The sequence below is a fragment of the Ictalurus furcatus genome, chromosome 14 (genome assembly GCF_023375685.1).
Source record: "Ictalurus furcatus strain D&B chromosome 14, Billie_1.0, whole genome shotgun sequence".
NCBI lineage: Eukaryota > Metazoa > Chordata > Actinopteri > Siluriformes > Ictaluridae > Ictalurus > Ictalurus furcatus.
This window is the reverse complement of record NC_071268.1, coordinates 6283792-6305740: the sequence shown is the minus strand read 5'-3', so window position 1 is coordinate 6305740 and position 21949 is coordinate 6283792. Positions and strand designations below refer to the sequence as shown.

The 21949-nt window shown below is 41.6% G+C and overlaps 1 protein-coding gene across 7 annotated transcripts in view; it reads left to right on the top strand.

Moving 5' to 3' along the window:
* plxnb2b (plexin b2b) overlaps positions 1 to 21949 on the top strand; it is a 159487-nt gene that overhangs the window by 108427 nt on the left and 29111 nt on the right. For 6 of the 7 annotated variants that reach the window (XM_053641989.1, XM_053641988.1, XM_053641993.1 and 3 more), the window contains 13 exons: positions 813 to 1007; positions 1943 to 2068; positions 2290 to 2390; positions 5333 to 5459; positions 6843 to 6999; positions 10067 to 10178; positions 10737 to 10848; positions 12617 to 12742; positions 15798 to 15893; positions 19293 to 19380; positions 19509 to 19672; positions 20043 to 20191; positions 20958 to 21069. In XM_053641989.1, the coding sequence (XP_053497964.1) occupies positions 813 to 1007; positions 1943 to 2068; positions 2290 to 2390; positions 5333 to 5459; positions 6843 to 6999; positions 10067 to 10178; positions 10737 to 10848; positions 12617 to 12742; positions 15798 to 15893; positions 19293 to 19380; positions 19509 to 19672; positions 20043 to 20191; positions 20958 to 21069 (1665 nt within the window). The remainder of the gene's footprint in view (positions 1 to 812; positions 1008 to 1942; positions 2069 to 2289; positions 2391 to 5332; positions 5460 to 6842; positions 7000 to 10066; positions 10179 to 10736; positions 10849 to 12616; positions 12743 to 15797; positions 15894 to 19292; positions 19381 to 19508; positions 19673 to 20042; positions 20192 to 20957; positions 21070 to 21949) is intronic. The other variant, XM_053641990.1, reaches the window with a different exon arrangement.

Here is a 21949-nt window from a genome sequence, read left to right as displayed (position 1 = left end):
GACAGGGGACCAGATTAGCTCACGGGACAGGGTCGAACCTAGGCATCTTTTTTTAATTTCAACCCGATCTTCAATGGCTTTCGAAATGCTAGTGATTATTTGAACATTAGAGTGAGTCGGTATATATTATCATATATTGGGACTTCGCTCTGCTGGGAACCTGTACTGTATAAAAAGAATTAACGACAAGGGGATACCTATGTAATGATTAGGGATTTAACAGCACACTAATTAAATAGGTAATGTGTTCTAAGCGGATACAAATACAAGAAAGGTTTACAAGGTTTTAGCATAGAGTTGTGCATCAGGACTGGGGTCCTGCAGCACAGACCAAAAGCATCACGAGTGAGAGGAACAAGTGAAGTCGTCAGATATGAAGCTCAAATAAAGTCGTTAACTTAAACGCGCCGCAGTCCTTAGTACCTGCCTGGTCCGAGTCACGGCGGTTTAGAATATATTCCTTCGAAAAGACTGTGTGCAGATCCAAACGAAACGAATAACCCAGAGAGCAGGATTAAAAACGGTCCCACGCACACCTCTTGAGTGATGGAGCTGAGGTTGAGCAACTGTCAGAGCCCGAATTTACAGCCCATGCTGACAGTGCTGGCATTTTCTGTCTCTTCCTTTTCTTAGTGTTTTTATTTATTTTTCCTTTCCCCTACAATAATGGTAGGACATTAGGTATATCGAATACAAAGAAAAAAAAAAAACCCCTTACATTTTATTGAATTATTCCTGTAGTAAAGATATAACGATTATCCTGCCTTCAGGTTTTTACACTAAGTATCTTTTGCATTTGTGCTCCGTTGTAGAAGGAAATCGTGGACCAAAACAGATGCGGAGCAGAGTTCCTCCGCTCTCCGCTGGCCAGCAGGCCAGAGTTCGCCCTGCAGGCAGAGCCGTTCTTCACCAAACAGGCTCGGGGTCATCTGACTGCCGTGGCCATTGCCGTGGAAAACGATCACACGATCGCGTTTGTAGGGAACACCATGGGAGAGGTACTGAAGGTAGGTGTTACAGAGCTGAAGCGCAAAAAAAAAAAAAGAGAGAGCGAGAAAGTTAGAAGTGATGGTTCTTTGGGAGTTAGCTTGGCTAGAATGCATGCTGTGGGTTTGAAAGCGAGTGGAGGTTAACTGGTTATATAAGAAGTAAAAATGGAAAGAAAAGCGACAAGAGTGTTTCAGGCATTCACAGACGCCAGATATAAGAAGAATTTCGGAAGTTTTTCTTATGTAATGGAAGAAAAGGAAAAAAAAAAAAAGTAGGGCTGGATACAAACCGGCGACTTTTTTTTTTTATATATATATATATATATATTGCAGGCATTTTAGACGTTGAAATAATTGTCTGCCAAAATCGTGTGTTTTCATGGCACGAGACATATCATCCAATAATTGTGCCAGAAATCTGAAATGGAGCATACGAGGCATCTTCAGGTTGTCTTGGATGAAAAGATATTGACTCCCATCGCATGTCCCCCTTTCCCTGAGACACGGCGTGACTGTAGACGGAGGAGAATTGTTTTTAGATCGTGAGTCAGTCCTCACATTTCAGCCGCTACTTTCGGTAATGTCGAGAAGCCTCCTACATGGATTCTTCATTAGGGTTGGAACTCTGTCAGATTAAACAGGAGGGAGAGGACCGTATTAAAATAAATAAAATAAAAACCCGTGGTGCCTCGCTTTCACTCAGCCCAGCCGTACTGACTCACAATGAGAAGTACAGGAGGCTATTTTTGGTGTTTTAGAGCAGGATCCTAGAGTTTCTGGTCATTAACTGGCTCGTCGACTATTCGTTTAGGGATGACATTGTGTCAGGTATGTCTCGAATACGCGAGCCGCTCTGTGTGGGTTTTCGGCTACAGCTTGACGGATTTCTCTTGTCCCATGCTGCACTGTATAATTGCGACCTGCTCCATGTCTATTGTTCTCCACCCACGCAGGTTCATTTGTCAAGCAAACCAGAGGTGTACAACAGGGTTCCTGGGGACACTATGGGCGAGCACGTGAATAAGAATCTTTTCTTCGACAAGACCCAGAGTCACATATACATCACTACGGAGAAGAAGGTGCCCGCGCGAAAGTCATTTATCAAGGCATTAAGTCTGCTTTGTGTTTGTGAAGGAGTTCATTTCTTTGCTCGCGAGTAATGTTTGATGTCTTTTTTTTTTTTTTTTTTTTTTTGTTACGTACATGGTCTGCTCGCGTGGCAGGTACGGTTTTCTAACGATAGCCAAACAAAGAGGCTTGGCTTAAAATAAGTCCACACTGTTTCTTATCGGGTCTACAGATCACTAAGGTGCCGGTGCAGTCGTGCCACCAGAAGACCGACTGCAAGTCCTGCGTGGCCCAGAAAGACCCCTACTGTGGCTGGTGTGTCCTGGAGGGCAGGTGACGTTTATCGATCATCTCTGTTCGTGAATAAATGTCATGTCTAATGCAAGCAAAGCCTTTTTTTAAATTTTTTTTTTATTTATTTTTTTTTTTTTTTTACGCTGCCCGAACATAAATTAGAAAAAAAAAATAGCCAGGTGGATAAACATGGATTCGTGTCAGGGATGACGCAGATCTGACCTTCGATCAAGACTTCTAATGATTTAAAGATCGTATCATCCTGGGCATTTTTAATACTCTACACCGTTTGTTCTGATGAACGGTGAATGCTGACAATCAGTACGTTTACATACAGAGCAATAATCCGAGATTAACCCGATTAAGACGATACTCTGATTAAGAAACTAGCATGTAAACAGCGATTTTTAATTACCTTAATCCGATTACGGTCATACTCGAAGTAAACACAAATGGAATTAAGACGCGTGGAGTATTCCTGTTTTAGTCGCGTTATCGACGTGCGTTACAGACATGTACACACCTTAATCACACTATTAACGTCGTGTGGGAGTTTTCACCGCATTTTGCGACAGGACACGTACACACACGGCAGCGCTCAACCGTTTTACGGCAAACAAGAGAGCACGGCTGCGTCCCAAACCGCGTACTTGCCTACTATATAGTAGGAGAAATACATGTATCTGGGCTACTATATAGTAGGTAAGTACGCGGTTTGGGACGCAGCCCACGGCTTCAAGCAGTCGTCTATTAACACGTACAGCATGACAAATAATTAACCGCACTTGAAGCGTTCGTAAAATTAAAAATAAAAACACCCAAAACTGTATTCGGTACCATAACGAAGACCAGCTGTATGTCAATACGTGAAATTCTGGAGGGAACGTCGGACGGCGTGGCGCGGTGACGTAATGACGTGTGCCGTTAATCGCTCTATGTTCTATAACACGTAAAACAGGAACATGAAAGGAATATTCTAAAAGCGACTCACGTAAACACCTTACTCACAATATTGTCTTATTCAGAATAAGGTCAATAATTAGATCACTGCTGTCCATGTAAACGTAGTCAGTAATACATGTCGATAATGCGACTAAAACAGGAATACTCCACATGACTTAATTCGATTAATGTTTACATCGAGTATGACTTTATTCGGATTAAGGTCCTCAATAATCTCTGTTTACATGCTAGTTTCTTAATCAGAGTACCGTCTTGATCGGGTTAATCTCGGATTATTGTCGTCCATGTAAACGTACTGTATGTGAAAAGCCTGTTTTACAGTTAACGCTGTGCTTTAGTAACCCGAAGGCTGTGCGATCAAACCCCAGGACTGTCCTTTAACTGCTCGGACAGTTTGCTTGGTATCCTGTTAGATAACAAAAAAAAAAAAAAAGACAAATGAATAAAAAAAAAAAAAAACGCATATTTATTTCCATATACTGCTATGATAAATGTTCAGTAAGACTGTACATATCTTTTAATAAGTAACATATTCTTAAAAGTGCTTGATGAGTAGAGCCAGAAAGTGAAATAAATGGAGCAAAGTGAAAGCGTAGTATTATTTTTATGATAGATGTGCGCTGTCATTCACCGAGGACTTTCTCCCTGGAACCTTCAGTGTTTAAAAAAAAAAAAAAGAAAAAAAAAGTTAATTCCCACAGCAAGTTGTAGTGAAAAATAACACACTGTGTAAAAATTCTAGCAAAAATCTAATGCATACGTTCATGCTTATGTGCCTGTTAGTGCATCTTATCCTCTTGCATTAATACGTACATTATCTCCTCTCGTTGTTCGGTTCTTCTCTGCAGATGGAAGGCCGTTGAGCTAGGTAGTCAGCTAAGGTGTATACATCAGTCACAGTGTTAACTTACCTTTTGAATGATTAGTAATTTATCTATTCGTGACTACCGATAATAGAATTGTATACACCGACCGGCCATAACATTAAAACCACCTGCCGTATATCGTGTAGGTCCCCCTGCCCTTGTGCCAACAAATCAGCTCTGACCCATCAAGGCATGGACTCCACAAGACCTCTGAAGGTGTGCTGTGGTATCTGGCGCCAAGACGTTAGCAGCAGATCTTTTAAGTCCTGTAAGTTGCGAGGTGGGTCGTCCATGGATCGGACGTGTTTGTCCGTAAACATCCCACAGGCGCTCGATTGGATTGAGATCTGGGGAATTCGGAGGCCGAGTCAACACCTTGAACTCTTCGTCGTGTTCCTCAAACCGTTCATGAACAGTTTCAGCAGTGTGGCAGGGCGCATTATGCTGCTGCAAGATTATGCCACTGTCGTTAGGGAGCTCCGTTGCCGTGAGGTACGTGTCAAAGTAACGTCCACGTGAATGTTTTTCAGCAGGACATTGCCCAGAGCATCACACTCTGTCTGCCAGCTTGCCTTCTTCCCATAGTGCATCATCTCTTATCCAGGTTAGCGACGCACACGTACCTGGCGTCCACATAAAAACGTGATTCATCAGATCAGGCCCCTTTCTTCTATTGCTCCATGCTCCATGATGCTGACACTTTTTTATTATATCCAGCATTAACCTTTTCAGCAATGTGTGCTACTCTAGCTCTTCTGTGGAATCGGACTAGACACGCTAGCCTTCACTCCCCACGCGCATCACCCCACCAGACCTGCTGTTTTGGAGATGTTCTGACCCAGTCGTCTAGACATCACAATTTGGCCCTCGTCAAAGTCGCTCAGATCCTTACACTTCCCCATTTTTCCTGCTTCCAAAACATCAACTTCAAGAACTGGCTGTTCACTTGCTGCCTAATATATCCCACAACACGTAACGAGATAATCGGTGTTATTCACGTCAACCGCCGGTGGTTATAATGTCATGGCTGTTCGGTGTAAATCTCGGTGAAAAGCACAGGCTGTCACATACAGAGCCTAGCGACTGTGTAGCGCTCACGTTTCCATGGAGACTTGCAGACTGAGATGCGTGCGTTCTGTCCCCGGGCTGTAGGTGTACCAGGAGGTCAGAGTGCAGTCGAGCTGAAGAGAAGAACGGGTGGCTGTGGAGCCCCAGACAGCAGTGCGTTAAAATAGTTTCCTTCCATCCTCCCAACCTCAGCTGCAAGAGATCCCAGCAGGTAACTGTGCAGGTGTCAGAGACGTAATTACGACACTTATTTTTAAACTTCCTTTCTCAAACAGTCTTTTATAAAAGCTGAGCATGCTGATCCAGCGGGACTGTGAGGCCACTGCACAATAAAGCCATATGGTGTACGTACAGAATGAATGTAATGCATGCTAATGCATCTTTCTAATCTGAGCTAGCAGAACAGTAAGTATTGTGTTTACTCAGTACTTTATTGTTTGTCAGTGGCCGCAATAATAAAGTACAAAGATTTTTATCATTTTATATGATTGCAGTTTAGTGGAAGTAAAACCTGGATCGAGCGTAGCTTCTATTTATTCCTGTAACTTTCATTACATTTACTCTAATATGCAAGTAAACTTTTTTGCTTGTATTAGCAGATAACGTTTATCTGCATTTTTTTTTTTTTTTTTCCTTCTGTTGCTTGTACACAGCAAGCATTCTTTTATTTATTTATTTATTTTTAATTTTGTAAACAACTTATTACCACATAGATAACTCTTCATTTCAAACGCTCTTGTTGAATTAGGATACCGAGAATCCCCAGTTGAGAAACGGCCGAAATGTAATTTCGGGCTTATCTGTATTAAAAAGAAGCAGTGTCTGCTGCACTCTTCCTTTTGCACATAATTTGTGCAACCAATCAGAGTCGGTCTCATCCGACGTGGTATCTTCAAAAGCTGATTAATGAGGTGCTGCATCCATATAGTAAATAATATATGAGCACTGGAGTTGATTTCGTTTAGGTTTTAAAGAAAGTATATTCACTTATTGGCCTTTTTGTAGTACGTGGGATAGCAGTCATGTGCTTGGATGAAGACGCATGACATTTAAGTCCCGCAAAGTCCTCGGCTCGTTCACGCTGGTTACATTTTCAGAGCTCTTCAGGCTCAAAATGACGATCGATGTGCTTCGATCTTGAACTTGGGTTACTGTTTGTGCAGAGTTTCACATGGTCTCCCTGTATCGTATCTGTGTGGGCTTCCTTTGAGTTCTCTGGTTTCTTCCCACTGTCCAAAATCATGCAGGTGGATTGTTTTGTTTTATTTATTTATTTATTTATTTATTTATTTATTTATTTTTATTATCCCATCCAGGATGTATTCTCCCACCTTGAGCTCCGTGTTCCCGAGATTTACCAGAACCCAAACCAGGCTTAACCAGTCACTGCAGATGAATGAATGACTATTTCAACATCGTACTTCCTGTTTAAAACAAGGGTCCGCTGGATTTTCCCCTTCCGAAACAGCTTCAGTATTCACATTTGCATTCGCATCCAAACCACTCAACGCATCACTTCTTGTAGTGGAGCTCCTCACCGATTCGCTTGAATGTATTGCCAGTGTGATCAACTTCGAAACTTGTCCCATGTTAGGTCGAGATCAACATTCCATCGCTGCCCAGCATCAGAGACTTTGACAGGATCCACTGCACAATCGGTTCATCCAGTAGTAAAGCTACCATGGTGGACTCGATGGTCCGATGCAACCTGCCTCCCCCTAACCGGCTTCCTCCTACACCTCCACACCAAGGTACCGCTCTAAAAACATGCAATGTGACATTACAAAGTCTACCAATGTAATTTAGAATATACAGTGATTAACATTTTTTGGTTTATATGAAGAAAACAAAAATACATGCTGCATTCAACCAAAAGTCGCCGAATTCTATACAAAAACAAACATAAAATAAAGCTGTCCTGGAAAATCTTAAGGTGATTCCCTGAGCACATTTCCGCTGTGATTAGTTGAATTAACGTGATATCTATAATATCTTGTTTTGTTTATTTTTGGATTCACCGAATAACCCGAATAGTCTAGCTAACAGCCAGTAAAAACCAGTGAGAGTAACGATAGGCGTCATTACATTCTCATTAACAAGCCCAGTGACCCGGTAAACCCTGCCCCTACCCTCATCCACCCCCGCAACCCCACCACACCCCTGTAGCCAACCCAGCCCATTTTTCAAGTCAAAATTTGGGCCCCATGCACTGCTCAATCATGACATTATTTTCCATGATGTGATTCCTGGCAACGTTTTCATAATTGAGCCATATGTTTATATAGACTTGAGGTGGGGGGGGGGGTAGGTTGTGGGGGTTTATGCAAGGGGCGCTGTCTCCAACATAATTTTAATTCGACATGGAATCTGATTCAGTAAGATTTACACAGTGTCGGTTTTTCTTCACATCACACCAGTATAAATCATAAGTGACCATGCAGCAGTGGTGATCGAGGAGAAATCAGGGTTGCCAGATTAGGGTGAATTGAATTAACTCTTCAATCGAATTGCAGACTACAAACCGTTTCCATAGGTCACCACTGTAACCTAACTAATTAATGGCCTAATATCAATAATAATACTTCTTTTCAGATCATTTGGATTAAGAAGAGAACATGAAACATGACCTGGCTAACTGTAATGCTGTGTTTAAAGCCCCATGTCAACACTACGTTAAAAAAAGAAACATCTTCGTGATGCTAAAAAGCTTTAATTAAATCTACTAGCATTTATTACTGTAGTAGTAGGCTGAAAAAATATGTATCCCTAACTACAACTAAAAGTTTTACAATCTCTTTTTGCCTGATAGGAACTGTGGGCTTTATTCAGAGTTTGCAGCTTAAGTCTAACTAGTGAATCTATATATACGCTGGGAAAGTTTCTTGTATTCAGAGTCGAGTTACGCGCATGCTTAAGTCCATTTCCTGGATTCCCCACACTTTCCTGTAGTTCACACGTACTCCCAGAATCGTCTTGAGTAGAGGCGTCTGCAGTGTTTGTCAACATCGTCTAGACTGCAGCCTTAAAAACACAAGCGCTTGCCTTAAACCCTGAGAAAAAAGAAATATAAAATGCAGACTTAAGAAAATAGATTGGTTCTTGTTTTTTTGTGTGTGGTTTTTTTTGTTTTGTTTTGTTTTTTGGGTTGTTGTTTTTTGTTTTTTTTTCTTTCATTCTCGCTAGGCGCGTGTAACTCTAGATACGGCCCTGTGTGGGCATGTCAGATCGTATAATGATTGACAGTGGTGTCTCTCCGGCAATGTAAACAACTCGTGAAGTGCCAGTACTAGAAAAGCGTGTACGAAAAACAGAGCAGAGCTTCCACTGTGCTTTTGTTTGTACATCTGAGTAATGAATTTTGCAGCAAAATCGTGTAAGGTTGTGGTTCGTGTGCATTCCGCTGCAAACGCTGTTCACGTTCAACACACACTAAGTGTAGATACCTTAAATAAAGGAAAAGTTAGAGGAAAAAATAAATAAAGGAAAATTTCTCGTTATTACATTTTATATAACAAATATAAGACTATCAAGCATTTTTCTAGACATATTTACTTATTTTAAACTTACAGTTGTCTTAGTAGGGGGCCAAGCACCGAAGGTGCATAGGCTCCTTATAGTTATTCTACCTTATCTTTTATTATTATTATTATTATTCTGCTTCTTCTTCTTCTGACTAGGGTGTCTATGGCAGTCCATAGAACTGTCTAGTAAACAGTTATGTAATTTGGCACACCGATTGGGGAGGGTATAAGGAACATTCTGGCCAAATTTGGGTCAAGTGCTACCAACGCTGTAGCACCACCATCGGCTCACATTTGGCCCTAATTTGGAAGTATTTTTATGGTCATAACTTTTGATCCATGTGTCCAAAATTTAAAAGCCTTGATTCCCTGGATCGAGACGAGTTGAACGCAGTCTATGACCTCAATTTCCGCCATCTCGGATTTTGTCAAAAACTATTTTTCCACTACTCCTCCTACAAATTTTGGCCCATCACCACCACATTTGGCACACATCATCTTCAGAGTAAGCCTCACAGAAAATACAAAAGAATTTTGAATACTCCAAATGGTGTGGCCGTAATGGGCCGACGAATCTGACAGTGAAGCCGGCAAACAGGAAGTGAGGCTGCAACGACTTTGCACCCTGACGCAAAACTCGATAGGCACCTTCAGCACCGTGACCTGAGGCTATGCAACAAATCTTGTGACAGCACCAACTACTGGTTAAAAGTAACAATCACACACTAAAACAAATGCTTAAATCTACTGTAGCTGCCATTTTTGCTACTCCGCCTCCACATTTTGTCCAATCTTTACCAAAATTGGCTCACATCATAATGGTACAAAGGAATATTCATATTTAAAACCGTTCTACAGTAATGGAATGGTAAATGCGTTAAACTACAATCATCCTTGAATCCCTTTGCCTACAGTTATGGCGCTGCTTTCCTCTGACGGCTTATGCAACAATTGTAACACATCTGCGGATGTGCAGCTTACAGATTCGGGGTGCTTGGCCCCCGAAAATGCTGCTTGCAGCTTTAATTCTTTTGTCTTATTCGTTTTTAGAAATAAGCAAAATGACTTGCCGATAGATTACTAGAACTATAGAACAATTTTGAAGAGAAGAATTTGTTAAATGTCCCTATATTCCAAGATGTTTTCACTTAATAAGATGTCAAGAAGTTGTTTAGGATAACACTGTTAATAATGCTGATATACGTATAGTTTTGTCATGTAGAAGTATCAGAATGTTCGGTACTTTGCGGCGATGTGAGTATACCGAGATTTCTCTCCTGTTTGTCTCTGTATGGAGATTCGGTGGCTGTGCCGGTGAAGATCTTCCTGAACGAGAGCGTGGAGGTAGCCTCCCGTGACTACGAGTTCTACGACTGTGCAGCAGCAGTGCGCAAAGCGGAAAATACTCCGTGAGTGGCTTCTTCTCTCTTCTCCCTGTGTCAGCGAGTGTGTCACTGTTTTGTGCTGACACTGAGCTACAAAGTGCACGTGTGCGTAATGAATATGAGCATTCATACCAATGAGACTAGCTTTTACTCAGAAATCGTGATACATGAGTGATGCTGGAATTGAATTTGCTACTGTAGAGACCTGTAGTAGGATATTCTGTTCCTTTACTCTCTCTTATTCCCCCCCCCCCCTTCATACCAAGAACAGGAAATTGCTTTAGTTTCCTATTCATTCATCAAAAGAAAAAGTCAATCTCTTGTTTTTTGTGGGTTTTGTTTTTTTTTTTTGCTGCTTCTTATACTTTTTCAATTTGTTTCTTTTTTTTTTTAAGCACTCTGGACTGCATCTGATGAATGAGCTTTGTTTCCTAGGAATTGAAAAGATGTGTGTTCTCCCCGAAATTTACACACTGCTGGAAAAAAATGTAATTACTGAGCACTGGAGTCTGTGTTAGTGCTTCTCTTTCCGTTCTGTCTAAAAGAGTGTGTTTTATTCCCTGTTCTGTGCTTAACTCGCAGGTGTATAGCGTGTGTGAGCAGACCGTGGGCGTGTCAGTGGAACACTGCCGATCACACGTGCTCGGATATGAATGATGCTGAAACAGGGCCCAATATTATCAAACACAGACAGGTGCGAAAAACGACCAAACCTCATTTACTCATTTATCTACGGAGCGTAACTGTTAGCTTTCAGACAGAGATTTATTGCTGTGTATTGAATGATCTGATTGTGTCACAGGGCCAAGATGTAATTATAAATGTTAGAGATACGCATGCATAATGAAATGTAACAGATTAGGAAAGTGGATTTCTGGCTTGCCATGGAACATCAAAGGAAATACATGAATCATTTGGATTTTATACATACATACATACATACATACATACTGTACATACATGCATACATACATACATGATATACATACGTAAATACTGTACATACATACATATATGCATACATATCCTTATACATACATACATGATATACGTACATACATACTGTACAGACATGCATACATGATATACATACATACAGGATATACATACATAAATACTGTACGTACATACATGATATACGTACATTCATACTGTACGTACATACATGATATACGTACATTCATACTGTACGTACATACAGGATGTACATACATACTGTACATACACACATACAGGATGTACATACATGATATACATACACACATACAGGATATACATAGATACTGTACATACATACATGATATACATACATGATATACATAAATACTGTACATACATACATACATACATACATACAGGATATACATACAAACATACAGGCTATACATACAGGACATACATACATACAGGATATACATGCATACATACAGGATATACATGCATAAATACTGTACGTACATACATACAGACTATACATACAGGACATACATAAATACATACATACAGGATATACATACGTTCAGGACATACATACAGGATATACATACATAAATACTGTACGTACATACATACAGGACATACCTACATACAGGATATACATACATGCATACATACATACAGGATATACATACATGCATACATACATACAGGACATACATAAATGGTAAATTGTGCACTTTTATCCAAAGCGCTTTACACTGTGTCTCATTCACACACACCAATGGTAGCAGAGCTATCATGTAAGGCGATAACTTGCCATCGGGAGCAACTTGGGGTTCAGTGTCTTGCCCAAGGACACTTCGACATGTCGAGTCATGTGGGCCAGGAATCGAACCGCCAACCCTACGATTAGTGGACAACCCGCTCTACCACCTGAGCCACAGCCACCCAGTATACATACATGCAGGATATACATACAGGACATACATACATACAGGACATACAGGATATAAATACAGGATGTACATGCATACATACAGGATATACATACATGATATACATACAGGATATATATGCATACATACAAGATATATATACATACATACATACATACATACATACATACATACATGCAGGACATACAGGATATACATACAGGATGTACATGCATACATACAGGATATACATACATACAAGATATACATACATACATACATACATGCAGGACATACAGGATATACATACAGGATGTACATGCATACATACAGGATATACATACATACAAGATATACATACAGGACATACATACATGCATGCATACATTCAGGATATACACACATACATACATGCATACATACATACAGGATATACATACAGGACATGCATACATACAGGATATACATAAAGGATATACATACATACATACATACAAGATATATATTATAGACCGTACTGTTTTGAAATATTTTGTTTAGGTTGTTTACATAGCCATACAGGAGATTGACAATTACACCAGAATTAAGCCATGTGTGTGTTTTGTCTTTCAGACAAAGAAATGTCCTCGGTTTGAAAACCCAGATCCCATCCTGATTCCAGTGGGATATAAGACTCGCATCAGTTTTGAAGGAGTAAATCTGGAGCCCTACAAAGTGAGCTGTGACCTCTAGTTATTCTTGATTATGACAAACGCCCATATGTAATATCCCACGTTAAAATGAACACTCATACCCCTGCGCATTCATGCCATTATCTAATCACCCAATCATGTGGCAGCATCACCATGCTTAAGATCATGCTGTTACAGGTCCAGCGCTTCGGTTTTAAAATGTTCACGTCGAACTTTTCAGAACGAGGGAATAGAATGCGATCTTTGACCGTGGCCTGGTTGCTGGTGCAAGATGAGCTGGTTGGAATGTTTCTTCGGAAACCGCTGAGCTCCTGAGATATTCACAGAAAAACACCCACTGAATGTCAGTTCTGTGGGCGGAAACACCTTGCTGATGTGAGAGGGGTGAGATGAGAACAGACTGGTTCAAGCTGACAGGAAGGCTACAGTAACTCAAATAACTACTATTTACAAACACGCTGAGCAGGAAAGCATCTCGGACTTCACGATAAGGAACTCATTCAAGAATTAAATCTTTAATACGACTTAATAAAACAGTCTCACGGCAAAACACAGTGCTCGGACGAGGTTAACAAACTGAGCTTACGAACATTTAAGAAACGTTTACTATGAATTCATTTTCATTCACCAGAACGTTATGGACTTTTCAGTGCCGTTAGCAGTATACATGTTCAGTCCTAACGAGTTCTTAATGTTATGAGTAACATTATGACAATATAACTTTTAATTCTTTCCACCTCTGCTTTCTGTACAATGAGCGTAAATGTGTATATACAGTACACTCACTGTCCACTTTATTAGGCACACCTGTGCACCTGCTTATTTATGCAGTTATCCAATCAGCCAATCGTGTGTCAGAAGCACAGTGCAATAGATCACGCAGATACAGGTCGAGAGCTTCAGTTAACGTTCACATCAAAGGTCCGAATGGGGGGAAAAGGAGACTGCGTTGTGGGGAAAATACCAGGAGATCAGCAGTTTATGAAATACTCAAACCAGCCCATCTGGTACCATCAAAAGAGACAGAAATCACAATCCCCCCCTCCCCCTCCCCCATTCTGTCGTTTGATGTGAACAGTAACCGAAACTCTTGACCTGTTTACGTGCAATAATTGAATTGGACATCGATAAAAATGGACTTTCTTATAGTTAGACCCGGTCGTCTTTGGTAGGGATGTGTTTAATGAAGCCGAAAGATCGAACCGCATTTTCTACTTCCCCTTTGCAAATGGGCTACCATAAAACATCACGCATACACACACACACACACACACACACACACACACACACACGTAATCTGAGGAGTAGATGACGTGACTGCAGTGCAGGAGAGCACAGCAAACAAGCAGCGTTTGAAATCATTGTCCAGTTCTGAGTGCCATCAGCATTATTTCTAAAGCGTTAGATTTTTGATGCTTCGTCGTAGGCCTGTTTAAGGCTTTCGTAGTCCGATTTTTTTATTTTATTTTTTTTTCTCCTCACTCTCTCAGACGAAAACCGAAATTAGCTATTTCTTTTCCCCGAAATATTCCGGTGGCATCTCCAGTAAATACAGTTTAAACATATTTATTTATTTGTTTGTTTGTTTGTTTGTTTGCTTATTTATTTCACATTCGCAAGAAACTTAAAAAAAAAAATAAAAATACCGTGACAGAAAGCGAGAGCGCGGCATCGGGGCATCTTTCAAGCGGAGAGCGCGAAGCACCTGCGGAGCTGTCAGTCATTCCGGATTCACATGTCAATTGGCTCTTCTGATGTTTTTATTAGGGGTGGGGAACAAAAAAAAAAAAGATGACTGCTCTTTTGGAATATTTGAAAATGCTTAGCTCTTACTCAAAATGTGTAAAGGTCTGAAACGTGTATTTAAATATTTATTTTTTAGTATTTTTTTTCTGCTCTCCCGTAACAGCACCACTCCTCCTTCCCCACCAGCCCCAAACACACATACACACACACACACAGAGGCAGTTTGAATGCCTCGGTCTTAGAGGTAGAATTCATTGCAAACCATTACAAAGTCATTCTGACTAATCACCTTTATCCACCTTTATCTAAAACATTTCTACCTTGGTAGGAGTGGTCTCTTCCATAATGACTCCGCCCCCATCCACAGGGCACGAAGGTTCGCCGAATGGTTCAATGAGGATGAATATGATGTGAATTATATGCTATGGCCTTCACAGTCCCCTGATCTCAACCCTACTGAACTCCTATGACAGACCATCCAGCATCGTTCTTGCACGGCACTTCGTTGTTGCTTCTGTCATTGACTACGTTTACATGGACAGCAGTAATCTAATTATTGACCTTATTCTGAGTAAGACAATATTGTGTCATTACGTCCCCACGCCACGCCGTCCGATGTTCCCTCCAGAATTTCACGTATCGACATACAGTTGGTCTTCGTTATGGTACCGAATACAGTTTTGGGTGTTTTTATTTTTAATTTTACGAAACTTCAAGTGCGGTTAATTATTTGTCATGCTATACCTGCAAATAGACGACTGCTTGAAGCCGCGGGCTGCGTCCCAAACCGCGTGCTTACCTACTCTATAGTAGCCCAGATACATGTATTTCGCCTACTATATAGCAGGTAAGTACACGGTTTGGGACGCAGTCGTGCTCTCTTGTTTGCCGTAAAACGGTTGAGCGCTACCGTGTGTGTACGTGTCCTGTCACAAAATGCGGTGAAAACTCCCACACGACGTTAATAGTGTGATTAAGGTGTGTACATGTCTGTAACGTACTTCGATAATGCGATTAAAACAGGAATACTCCACGCGTCTTAATTCCATTTGTGTTTACTTCGAGTATGACTTTAGTCGGTTTAAGGTCGTCAATAATCGCTGTTTACATGCTAGTTTCTTAATCAGAGTATCGTCTTAATCGGGTTCATATCGGATTATTGTTGTCCGTGTAAACGTACTCAGTGTCGAAGACTGTTAAAATTCATCAGGCCAATATTAGCTTTACGGTACAGGTGTGAAAAGACCTCCAGGAATACTCTCACACACCGCACACAGCTACTCCTCATACAGTATTAATTCAGTAATTCCTGTGAACTGTTGATGTTGCAGGGCAGAGAGTTCACCATCGGTACAGACTTAATGAAACAGTTTGAAGACGATGTGAAAACTGAAGAAGGTCCATTTTTCTCTTTCAGTGGATACATGGTGAGTAAAACGGATATCGCATGCTGATCTCTCTCTCGGGCGCGCGCTCTCTCTCTCTGTCTCTCTCTCTCTCTCACACACTCTTGTAATTACATTATTAAATGCCTCCCCCCCACACACACACATTATCAGAATATGCCTCTGCATATGTAGGCAATACGGTTGAAGTAAACCTTTGATTGATTGTTCTGGTCATTAGTATTCTAGCTGGCTGTCACTTAGGTCCTCTACTCCAGGGATATCATTATTCTGTCAGAGCGGCTCTACTCCGTTTGACCCACTGCAGCTCTGAATATATTATGATTCTCTTAACTCAAACTGAAGTTTGAATTATTATTATTAGTAGTAGTAGTAGTATTGCCAAAAGTTCCACAGTTTTGCCACTTCAAATGTAGTCCAGCGGCCAAAACCTGAACGCTGTCTTTTTCTTTTTCTTTCCTAAAAGAACTCGTGAAATAGTCTGTCATTATATAATAACTCGGAGAATGACAGACATTGATTTTGAAATTTTCAAACAGTGGAAGAAAGTACTTTCCAGCACACACACACACACGCACACAAAAACCCGATACTAATAAGAACATCTTTCTCTGAATTCTAGTTTGTTCTCTTAAAAAAAAAAAAAAAAAAAAAAGAAACATACCTTATGTTGCAAAATGATTTAAAGCACATTTGGAATAAATGCCGCAAAGAACGATATCCGTCAACATGGATAAAACCAGAGAACCCCGGGGATCCTGTAATGATCGACTGCGTCGTGACTTGAAATCCAAATGGACGTTTGGTGGCTTTTCATACGAATATGTCGGGTTTAAGGTTATCAATAAGCTAGTGCGCGCCAAAACAATGATAACGTTTAAAATTTAGATGAGATATGCATTCAAAATCTACAATCTCTCTCAACCACCAATACGGAGCAAGAATTCTGATGATGTCATCCTGCACTTTAGCTTCTCATCACGTCTTCCGTCCAATTAGACGCTCTCTGGAATCTGAAGTGTCCCGCTCCTAACGTTATAAATATCCATGGTACTAACTGTCAAGTATGGGTTTAGCCTGGGCTGTGAGGTTAGCTAAACGCTATTGGCTGTTTAAAAAGGGGGAGGAGACACTCGATATGTCCCGCCCTGACTTCCCGTTTCAGTGGAAACTACGCCAATACATCGACTAACGCGCATTTCAAGGCACTTCATGGTATGGGGACTTTAGGTATCTCAGGGTATTATAGAACAGAACCTGGTTGCTTCCGACAGGAAGTTAGAACAAGATAATGAGCTCAGACTTCCTCAAAATCCATCTTAATCTCTGTGTTTAAACCCGAGTGAAAGCTGCGATTTGCTTTTGAAGAGGGACGTGCACATGCACAGAGCTAACAATATGAAAGAGGTCGAGATGCTATGCGTGGAGAAACGGTCGAAGAGCCTTTGCGAGTGCCTTGTTAGTGGTGTTAGATGTTTCGAGGAAGAGGGTCAGTGGACGGTTTATCACATTAGCAAATGAGCGAAGCTTTTGGAGATCGTCCGGAGATCGCAAGTTCGAAACCTGGTGATGCCACAGCCATCAGTTGCTGGGAGTCCAAGAGAGCAGAATTGGCCGTGGTGCCTGGGTGGGAGGGGCATACTCGTTCTCCCCTGTCAATCACAGCAGCACAAGCCCATCATGGCCTTTTTATAGCGCCTTCTTCCAGCGAGAAAGCAATTCAATCCCGAATCGGCCCAAATACAGTGAACCAAACAAGCCATGTGTTTTGGGTTCGCGGACGATGTTTTTTTTTGTAAAAACCTGAGCCGTCCCTCAGCCGATGTATTATTATTAGTATTATTATTATTATTATTATTATTATTATTCACGTTTGGGTTTGTTTAATTATGTGCAGTGAGAAAGCAAACCAAACCAAACAGCAAATGAACCAAAAGAATTTTGAATTTCACTCCGTTTCGGATTCAGTAACCGGACTAACGGGTGTGAAAGCGCCCTTAAACACAAACCAGTGGCTGATTTAGCTCAGCAGAGTTTTTCTTACCCGCTCTCCATCTTAAACCGTTATACTGATCCGGACTCAGAAGCGAAGGACACGTCGCAGTCCGTTGTAGTAAAAGCATGACTTCTGCATCATTGCGCCCCCTGTCGGTTAAAGCAGAGCTTATTTCGCAGCACCTCATCAAATGACTCTCTGACTTTCAATGTCTCCGAGTGTGGCAGGGAAGCGGCATGTAGCAGCACACCACGAGAACAGGCCTGGAGCATCGATTCTCTTCAGCTCTGTTTGACTTGCTGCCAGATGCACTCCCAGGGAGAGGGGGAGTCTGTGAAAAGCCTACAGATAAATATTAAAAAAAAAAAAAAAAAAAAGTAGACTGTTCAAGTGTGACTATATAGTGACATACAGCCCAGAAAATCAGCCATAATATAAAAAACACCTGCCGAACATTGTGTAGGTCCACCTTGTGCCGCCCAATCAGCTCTGACCCGTCGAGGCATGGACTCCACAAGACCTCTGAAGGTGTGCTGTGGTATCTGGCGCTGAGATATTTGCAGCAGATCCTTTAAGTCCTGTAAATTGCCAGGTGGCGCCTCCGTGGATCGGACTTGTTTGTCCGGAAACATCGCACAGATGCTCGGTCGGACTGAGATCTGGGGGATTTGGAGGCTGAGTCAACACTTTGAACTCTTCCTCATGTTCCTGAAACCGTTCCATTAAGGGCAACTGTGGCTCAGGTGGTAGAGCGGGTTGTCCACTAATCGTAGGGTTTGGCGGTTCGATTCCCGGCCCACATGACTCCACATGCCGAAGTGTCCTTGGGCATGACACTGAACCCCAAGTTTCTCCCGATGTGAAGATAGCGTCCTGCATGGCAGCTTTGCTACCTGTGTGTGTGTGAACCGCTATGGTTCAAAAAGCGCTATATAAGTGCAGACCCTTTACCATTCCTGTACAATTTTAGCAGTGTGGCAGTGCGCATTATCCTGCTGAAAGAGGGAATTACCGTTAGGGGAAAACCGTTGCCATGAAGGGGTTCACCGGCTGTCCTTCCTTTGAACACTTTTGGTAGGTACTATCCACTGCATACCGGGAACACCCCACAAGACCCTGCTGTTTTAGAAACGCTCCGACCCAGTCGTCTAGCCATCAAAATGTGGCTCTTATCAAAGTTGCTCAGATCAGCTTGCCCATTTTTTCCTGCTTCCAACACATCGACTTCAAGAACCGACTATTCACTTGCCGCCTACATACCCCCCCCCCCCACTGAGCAGGTGCCACTGTACTAGATAATCAGTGTTCTTCACATCCACCTGTCAGTGGCTTTAATGTTGTGCTTTAATGATATGCAGTATAAATGAGACTTGTTTTTTAATAGCATGGATGGAATTCTTTCTGCTTTGTGTTGCTTTCTGTAGTTTTCGTATGATAAGGCTCAAGAGACCAGCATCCTGTTCCATATTAAAGACAAGTACACAGAGAAGAAGATTGACAGCACGCTAAATGGTGTGTATATGTATACAATTTTTTTTTTTTTTTTAATGTATAATTGGTCGTATTCTTGTAAATGCTGTTGTACGATAATGAGTAAGATTGTCTGTGTTTGTATATTTTTTCTTTTTCTTTTTCTGTAGTAACGCTGTATAACTGTTCGTTGGGCCGGGAGGACTGCAGTCTGTGTAAGAACACGGATTTTAAGTACAATTGCGTATGGTGTGCTCGGTCACGCTCCTGCGTGTTTCATAAACTGTGTCCCAGCGACGAGGAGCAGTTATGTCCAGACCCTGTGATCTCAGCAGTGAGTTCCACTCCGACACGCTGTACCAATAACACACACGGTATAAATAGTAGATATATAGAGAGTTTATTTATTTATTTATTTATTTTTTAGCGCAAGTTTCAAAGGCGTTTTTTAAATAAATATTGTTTTGTCAAACTTTGGTTCCATCTTTCATCTCATCGGTATTTAATGACGGCATAACGGGCAACTTCTAATGGAAAACTGCTCTTTAGTGTAGTTAAGTACAACAACTGTAGCGTTTTTATTTTTATTTTTTTTTGTTTTTTTTTTTTTGGTCGTGTACTGTATGTAAAGTACGTAGTTAAGTGTAGGATTTATAGTTGTAGGAGCTTCTTCTGAACTGTCCTTTGTACTCATTTCCTTCTAGATAAGTCCACGCTACGGTCCGCTGCAGGGTGGCATCTCGGTCACCATTAAAGGTTCTAACTTGGGCATTCACAAGGATGATATCAAGAACATCTCTGTAGCAGGAGTTTCCTGCATCCACCAGGAGGAGAAATACTCCGTTTCGACCAGGTGATGGTTTCACATGCAGTCATGATGCTTCTGCATCAAATATTAAACCATTGTTTCTAAGGGACTGGAGTGTGGAGGTCTTTTTTCGAGCTCTGGGACACCACAGCAAACGTAAAGCCAGGCCTATGTGTGTTCGTGTCTAGTAGTAACAACTCGTAAAGTTTCAGGAAACTCCCTGTTTTTGCCTCTCGGGTATCTATGCTCTCCTGAACGCTGCGGATTTGTATTCGATATCCGAGTCTTAGGCTGAGAGGAAAGAAAAGTGGTGGCTGAAAAGATTGAAAGCTGAAGCGGTAATTCTGGCCCTAACCTGTCCTCTAAGCATGGGCCGGGATCTACTAGCGAGATCCCACACTGAGCTTTTAAGCTCACTTACACTGCTTATGTCCGAGGGTGGTCCGGCTTTGTGTTCGCTTGGCTGCTAACAAGCCTCTCAAGTCCTGAGTTCTGTGTGCGTGTGTGTGTGTGTGTGTGAGGGAGAGAGAAAGCTCCAGGCATTATTCAGCAGGGTTTGGCATCAGCGTGGCGTGTACACATTCACAGCGCTTTGAGTCCGTCTCACCAGGTGGAATCTACTCCACTGAGTTGTATAGTGCAACACTGAGAGTCGGAGTTATTGTTCAGTGCTGGACTTCTGCATCAGGACGCACCGCTCGCACCATCCGTCCGCCTTCGTGCCGAGTGCTTTTAGACATACCACGGAGAAAATACCTATAGAACAAGATGGGGAAAATAACCCGAAAATTTGCTTCTCGTCTTCTCGCAGCGTCGTGTGCGAGATCGCCCAAGTGTTCCAGCGAGACCCGCACGAAGGACTCGTGAACGTGGAGGTCAAAGGAGAGAGGAGAAGCAAGTCCTCGGTCTTCTTTACATACCGGGTAAGGCACAAATCTTACCCAGCATGCATCACGTCACTGATTGAGCAGGTAGTATTGTTTAACCCTCTACTGCATGAATTATTACATTTACATAAAAATAAAATCGAATTAGTTCAAGTAATAAAAAAAAAAAAAAAAACATTTTCAAAGAACATTTTAGGGGCGGTAGGATGGCAACAGGGTGCAATGGTGGAAAGATTCGTATAGTCAAAAATAAAATGTATGAGAACAGTTTCAGTTACTCCATTTTCCAGACTAAGTTGTATGAGTTTTGTTTTTTCTTGCCACTTAGTAAGCATGTACAGCGGGGGAAATAAGTATCGAACGCGTCAACATTTTTTTCAGTAAATACATTTCCAATGAGGTTATTCACATGAAATTTTCACCAGACATCAGGATTAACTCAAGAAATCTGCACATATAAAGAATTCACAACGTTAAAGTACATAAATAAAGTTATGTGTAATAAAGTACGAGCGTGAGCAGTGGAGCGCATGGCACCTGCTGCCTCCAAGTGTTTCTGGAGCTCTTTCCGAGTGGGCCTTGACTCTTCGGACTATTCTTCCGACTCCCTGGTCAGAAATCTTGCGAGGAGCTCCTGTGCGTGGCCGGTTGATGACGGAGTGATGCTGCTTCCACTTGTGGATAACGGCCCCAATCGTGCTTACTGGAGGATTCAGAAGTTTTGAGATACTTCTGTATCTGATTCCATCAGTATGTTTCACAACAATAAGGTTGTGAAGGTCTTGGGAGAGCTCTTTGCTTTTACCCATCATGAGATGTTTCTTGTGTGACACCTTGGTAACGAAAAGCCTTTTTATAGACCATCAATTTACAAACCCAGCTCATATTAATCTGCACAGATAGGGGGTATAATTAC